This window comes from Hakea prostrata, chromosome 7 (genome assembly GCF_041222555.1).
Source record: "Hakea prostrata isolate BN-2017 chromosome 7, UWA_Hpros_2, whole genome shotgun sequence".
In the NCBI taxonomy this organism is placed as follows: domain Eukaryota; kingdom Viridiplantae; phylum Streptophyta; class Magnoliopsida; order Proteales; family Proteaceae; genus Hakea; species Hakea prostrata.
In genome coordinates, this window is record NC_142606.1 from 29,367,536 (window position 1) to 29,375,157 (window position 7,622).

At 38.7% G+C, this 7,622-nt stretch overlaps 1 protein-coding gene across 1 annotated transcript; it reads right to left on the reverse strand.

Annotated features, from left to right (window-relative positions):
* Window positions 1–5,116: 5,116 nt before the first annotated feature.
* Window positions 5,117–7,410, reverse strand: LOC149010870 (protein FAR1-RELATED SEQUENCE 5-like). The gene is made up of 4 exons (XM_089162493.1): window positions 6,786–7,410; window positions 6,474–6,680; window positions 5,858–6,219; window positions 5,117–5,179 (listed from the first exon to the last, which is right to left on the reverse strand). The coding sequence occupies exons 1-4, from the start codon at window positions 7,408–7,410 to the stop codon at window positions 5,117–5,119; spliced, it is 1,257 nt and encodes a 418-aa protein (XP_089018619.1).
* Window positions 7,411–7,622: the final 212 nt, after the last annotated feature.

Genomic DNA, 7,622 nt, shown 5'->3' on the forward strand with positions numbered 1-7,622 from the left:
AAAAATCATAACCACGAAGAAGAGGAAGAAACTGAGCCCTCCAGAGCAAAAAATTCGAAGAGCTTAGCTTGATTGGAAGCGCAGCAGCGACATTAATAGAGACCAAAGGAGAAGAAGCCAGTAATGGCGGTGGATTGAGCGTGCCAGACGCCGTAGAAGCCATGAGAGAAAGAGAAGAATCAAAAAACCTAATACCATAAGAATAGAGACCCGAATAGAAACCTCAGGATCGAACAACCTAAGGGCAGAGGCCCGAATAGAAACCTGATACCATGTAGAGAATAGTAATTCTGTATATCTGAAATGAAGAGTTACAAGGGTATTTATAACCCTGAGAATACAATATACTATACTGACTATATACTCTATCTAACAGTATAGGTACAAAATTAAATTTAAAAAAGAAAAGAAAAAAGGGAAGAATGCCCAGACGGGCGCGCCTTCTGATCAGACGGAGCAGTCGGTCTGAGCCACTGTGATTTACTTGTAACTAGTGAATCACAGTAGCTTAGATGGATTGGACCATCTAAGCTGATGGCGCGCCTGCAGAAGGCGCGCCATCTCTATTTAGGAGTCCTACAGAAGGTGCGCCGTCTGAGACTTAACACAAAACAAACTCTCAGACGGCACACCCTGTAATTACTCCACAATCACAATGCTTAGACGGACTGGTCCTACAGAAGGTGTGCCTTCTAGGTAGAAGGCGCTCCATCTGAGAAGAATACACCCCACTTGCTTCACCATGTTCAACCTGGCTTAGGGGATTCGGATTCTAAAATTTCTTGCAACAAAAATAGTAGTAGATGATCCTAAACACTATAGGCCCCTCCCTAGCCTGCAACCCATCCAGCCCATCTCCCCCCTTCCCTTTCCCCTCCATTGCAGCCCCATATAGGCCCCTCCCTAGACTGCAGCATGCCCAAGAAACCACCCCCACCCCTCCTAAATGCTGCAACCCCCTGCCCTCTTTTGGATCATGCAGCAGTAATAGAACAAAATAGAAAAGAAAGAAAGGAACAAAAAAAGAAAAGAAAAGAAAAGAAAGGAAGAAACAAAGAAAACCAACTCATACCCAACCCTAGACTCTCTTTAAGCTCTATAGTAATTTTGGTATCTCAAAACCAACCCATATTGTTTTGTTAAAACCCTAACTTATCCCTTACCTCCTTTGCAAAACCCTAACACATCCCATAAGTTTTGTCTACATAAACATACCCCAGACTAGACTCTCCTTTCTTGGCAAAATATTGCTTATCAAGCTAGGGAACTACTTCATTCAAAAACATAGAACATTGTTTATGTAAAATCCAGCTTTTACCTAACCTTGACCCGACCCGGTCATTGTTATGTTTGTAGGTCCAAAGACCCGAAGTGGTGGTAGGAGGGACTTATGGGCCCTACTGGTTGATGACGTAATGTCGGGATTCCAGTTTATGAACATTGATGATGCTGCTCCTTCCTTGAGCACATTACCAGTGCTAAGTTAGAATCTGCGCACTGATGAAGAGCGAGACAGTTGAAATAGCAAACGGACTCCTGTGCATAATCCAAAGGTACTCCCTGAAACTAGACCTCTTGAGTGAACTGTAGGAGAAAACCCCATGCAATTTGACCTTGTATAGCCCTCCAAGTCCGCACCTAAAGTTGCTGAACTATTCTGTAAAATTTCTGCAGAGATTGTTTTGGTCGATACTATTGGTCGATACCATCGACCAAAGGTATCGACCAACAAGTCTGCTGAGCCCATTTAAAGATTCTTGGAATATTCTTTTCTATTTATTTATTCCTCGAGACTGGAGCCCTATTCTCGCGTTTTTAACATCTGGGAACGTGAGAGAGCCTCCCAAGAACTCCTCCTTGGTAGTGGTGAAGCATCTTCTTCATCAATCATTGCCAACCACTCATTCCTACTTTCTTGTTCCACTTTAAAGGTATGATACTCTCTCCTAATCACTTTCTCACTCATCTTTTCTCTATTTTACTGTTGGGACCATGGCCAAGGTGCTGCAACCTTGCATACACCTTGCCATGAACCTTCTAAACCCCATACAATGATGTTTTCACCGATATGACTATGATTGATTCACCTCATGATCATTGACTACACATTTCCATGATTTATTGCTTACCAACTTGCTTTATTTACCAAAACTGAGATGAAGCTCATGATTAACCTAATCTATACCTTGCATATGTGCTCCATGTTACTTCTAAACGATTCCCTACCTAATCCCCCATGTTTTCCCCTAATTTGCATTGAGATATAGCCAATGCCATGATCTACAACTCTTAACCTTAATATGTCAATTTGGGGATTTCCAAATGGACCATTGGATTATGAAAGTTTCTTGATAATTAGTGTCCCCATGTTGTGCTTAGACTATCCTCCAAGTTTCATGTCAATCCGAGACCCGGAAGACCAAATCTGGGCAAGAATCCGAAAAGCCAGCTTGCTGTCCGGGAATTGATTTGGTCGATACTATTGGTCGATACTATCGACCAAATGTATCGACCAATAGAGTTGCTGTCAGCAACTTTTGCCTAGTTCTGATTCGTTTGATCTCCGATTGTTCTGATTTCTTCTCTAACCTTTCATATATGCTTGTTTAGGACTTTAAGACTATTTGGGCCACTTGCTTGTGATCTTGGACCATTCTCTTCTCCGATTCAAGGTAAGGATAGTTATCGATGTAATTACCTAGGATATGGAAATCTTGACTTGGTATTCCTAACCTAGTAAATATAGTTTCTATTTCATATTCTTATCGTGTTAGACTTGCTACATATGTCTTTTAACAGTAGCTTTGTGTTTACATTATATTACTTCAATGTTTTATCATGTTTATCAATTTCATTATATGATGACTTATGTCAATGTCATGAATTGAATGTTTATTATGACGTTGTATCTTGTGAACTGATATGATGAACTTGGGCATGTGATTGCTTAAGTATAACTTGGGATTGAGGGGTACCCTACTGGTGCTTCTGTCCTTGGACATCGGAGGGAATAGTATGGGATGTTCTCCGAAGGTGTCCATTGACGCTTTCCCGGGTTATTGAATGACATGCATAGGATTTGTCTAGATGTATGGCTAGGATGTCCCTATCATATCAGACCCGATTCGGAAGGGCATTGAGACCGAACAACCCGTGGTAGTAGTGTGGATTTGTGGGCGCTCAAGACCGGTATCCACTCCGTGAGAGGACATAAATTGCATTACGGTTACCCGAAAGGGGCCATTTATTGGTAGGGTTACAAATAGCTAGACTTGGGCTCACGGGCACTCAAGACCGGTGAAATGATCCGTGAGAGGGACGTGAGAGCTTCCCGTTTACCATTTGTGGATGACCAATAGGGTTGATGAGTCCGGTGAGTAATATCCGTGACTCTAGTGTGAAGGATACCGGAAAAGATCCCGAGAGGGGAGGAATGGAAGTATCTGGAACTGGCATGATATGATTAAGTAGATGACTTGCATTGGGCTAGGCTATACCTTGGCATGCGCCAATACTTAGACCAAACGGTGATGTGAGAGAGCGGTGACCGAAACCCCAACCATGGATTTGTCCGAGAGGGATGCAGGACCCAATTCCCCCCGGTGATGAGTGACTGAGACTACCTAAAGAAGTATGGTGCTATGACTTAAAGCATGTCTACCATAGATGACCAGCATACTTAGAATAAAGTCATATTGCATTATATGCCTCATATCATCTGCATCATTTTATGATTATCTTGTGGTTTATGTGTGGTGGGATAACTTCCTTGCTGAGTTCTTTTGAACTCATTCCTTTTCTGTTGCAATATTTTGTTAGGCTATTCTACAGGTGATTACTCTGATGGCACCCTCCCCGAGGCGGACCCGGATACCTCATACTACCATCCGGAGGCTGGCTACGTTGAAGACTTCGGTGACCATACCGAAGAAGATTACCGGGCGTACCGGGGTTAGCCCCGGAGTTGTATGGGAGCAGTCATGTTGGGTCTCCATGGTCCTCAACTTTGAAGAAGATATATTTATTATGGAGGAGACTTATGAGTAGTTACCCCTTCTTTTGTGACAGTATACTTAGAAGAATTGTAATAACTTTAACTTACCTTTATAACTTGAGACTTGTACTTAACTAAATTTTGACCTCACTTCCGTTTGGTGAAGGAGTGGATTCCGCCTACTGCCTTCTTAATTTATCTGATTTGATATTTATTTCCACACTCTGATTATGTCTGACACCTTATTTCTGAATTCCATGATCATTCATTGTTAGTTTATGATTATTATCTGTTCATGATTGTATTATCGTCGATGTGGATTATGTGGTCCCTGAACTATGGATCTTCGGGGCTGTGGATCACATCCCGGGTATGCCAGATAGGGTACCGGCTGGGTGGATGTGAGAGTTTATATGTACACATTTGAATTAATGAATATATATTACATGTATTACATAAATTAAAATTTGAATATCAAGAAGTCTTTGATGAAGAGCAGCAACAAAAACATTCATGCCATCTGAAGTCCTTGACAAAGAGTAGTAACCAATAGATCCAGCTACAATGGTGAATTAAATCTACTCATCCTCAACGAGCACCCTTGGCACCTTCATGATTTACTTATCTCCTGACCCATCCCAGTACTTGTATTGCCAAAACCAATGGTTTAGGTAAGATGATTTCTCCAATAAAAAAGTATAAGCAATAAAATAAATATAGAATATATGCATTCACCTAACTTGGACACTATGACAAATACATCAGCTCAGATCTGTGAAGTGATTCTATTCCAGACAGTAGAGGACCTTGTAAGGCACCTACTTCCTATATAATCCAATAAAACAAGTAATATTAATTTTCAAATAAAAAAAATGAACTTGTAAAACAAAAAGAGAGAATATGTATATTTACCCTGAGTTGAACATTGATTAAAACCCTCATTCACTTGACTTGAACACTGTGACAAATACACCGGCTTAGAATGCTGAATTGATTCTATTCCAAACAGGGGGGCTTTGTAAGGCATCTACTTCCTATATAATCCAACAACACAGGTAACATTAATTTTCAAATACAAAAAAATGAACTTGTAAAACAAATAGAGAGAATATGTATATTTACCTATGTTGAACACTGATTAGAACCCTCACCAAGTTGTACTGAACTCTCAGAGGCACCTATATGCTGTATAATCCAACAACACATAGGTAAGATTAATTGTCAAATATAAATAAATCTACAATACAAGAGGAGAGTACATGCATTTACCTGAGTTGACCACTAATTAGAACCCTGCAACATTGTCAAGAAATTAAACTGTGGCAAGCTTGCTTCAATGGAGCTCTGCCTTTCCACTGGCTTGACAGACCTATTTTTCTTTCTATTTTTTCATGCCAGGACTTTTGCCTTTTTGTTATCCCCTTTTCTGAGATACTTTAGGTTGAGCTATAAATTTTTATATATTTCACAACATTCTTCAGAAAGATGCTCAATAGGTTGCACAAGAGTTATATTTTCAACCTCCTTACGAATTCTATTTAGATGATCACATAGTATCTTATAACCAACTTTCGTTTCACAGGCTTGGTTAATAATTTTCAAAGCTATGGGAGTAATCATCCTATTTCGTTGTAAGAGACTTAGTTGTCCATCTACTTCAATACTAACCCCTTCCCCTTCTGTCCTGTTAACCAGTGCCAATTATCGGACTGCCTTCATCCATCTCATCAAAACATATTTTCTAGAAAATTTCTTGATTTGAAGGGTATCTATGACTTTTAGGATATTGACACAAATGATCCCACAACTTTCAAATCTTTTACAGCTACATGTTAAGCTCTCTTCAGCTATATTATACAATACTCTATATTCCTTGTCCATGTAAACTCCATTCTCATTTGCCATCCACATCACATATTTCATATAAGAATTATTTGCAACTCGGCTTTTGATACCATAAGCACTCATCAACTCATGCTCCTTCATAAATTCTTTAAATATACTTGGAGTATATAAATTGTAAGCTTGATTCACCAATTGTATCCTTGAATGTGAACTCCCAAGAACCTCATTTCGTGCATCAAATTCTTTCTTCAATTCATTAGCACATTTGGCATCCACAACATCTTGAAAATGTGTCATAAACCTTACAAGATCAAGTTTACATCTCAGACATTGTTTGAAATAAGCATTCACACTTTCAGCAAGTTGTGTGCTTCTCACACCTATTGTGAAACAATATTTCATATAACAACAATCCCATTTTTCTTTCAATGCATATGTTCGATCTAGCCAACTTGTGTTTTGAACCCTACAATTCTCTCTTAAATTCTTCCAACCAATTCCAAATTCCTCAACTTCAGTATAATCCCAGATGCATTTTTTTAAAATTTTGGAGAATTGCAACCCTTTTTCATGCATCAAATATTCATGATGTTTTTTTGCATTTTGCATAAGATGCCAAGTGCACAACGCATGCCGTGTATCAGGTGAAACTTCAGTATTGCCCTTGCCATTGCAGCATCCTGATCAGTGAAAATTGTCTTTGGCTTCTTTTGACCGTTGATTTTAAAGAATGTATCAAATAACCATTTAAATGACTCCACTGTCTCATCATAAAGCAAAGCACCTCCAAAGATAATTGCACTCTTCATGATGGTTAAACCCAACAAACACAACCAATGGCCTATTTTCCATATTTGTGCAGAAAGTAGTATAAAAAACAACTACATCACCAAATATTTGATAATCGCACTGCATCTCTGGGTCAACCCAAAATATATTTGTTAACCTATCTTCATTGTCCATCTGTGCACAAAAGCATGATTTAAGTTCCTTTGATTGTCAAGATAAAGCATTAAACTCCTAGCATCACCATATGCCAAATCACGTTGGCGTCTAGTATTCAGATAATTTTGAAGATATTTCTTTGTGAAGCCAATGTTTTCATTGCCCCCTGCTTGCAAACCCAACAAATTAAATGCGAACCTTGTCCCCATTCTTGTTCTCTCAGCCAATTCAATTTCAGTAGCTTGGCTATTAGATATTGCACGTTGGGACTGCATTAGATGTGTAGCTTCTTCTTTTTGAAAATCATGATTGTGTTCATCAAAAAATCTATCAATTTTAAATTGCCCATCTTTCACTCTTACTACAGTCATCTTAGCTCGACAACCAGTTCTAGTCTCTGGATGCTTTAACTTTACATCTACTTCTATTTCTTTTCGATGTCCTTTGCTACAAACAAAACATCTTTGCAAAATAATACTTTTATCTTTTGTGTTTCTATGCAGATATTGTTTCCTTATACTGAACCCACAAATACGGTCATAGTTGTTATAAAAATCATAGGCTTCTTCAAATGACCCAAATTCCATATCAATTCGAGGTGTGAAAGTCTCTTGATTATTATCCATCTCCAACCAACTTTGACAACTCACTACCAAGACGCATTTATAAAAGCTAGGTATCATAAATAGTAAAAATTATTCGACAATATCTTTAAGACAACAAACACATTAAGACAACTTTAAGCAATTTATGCAAGTCATGAACAAGGTCAAATAGGGAAGTTTTATAAATGCATATGTTTATGTCATACATTGTTTTTCTATTTTGTTGGTGCAAC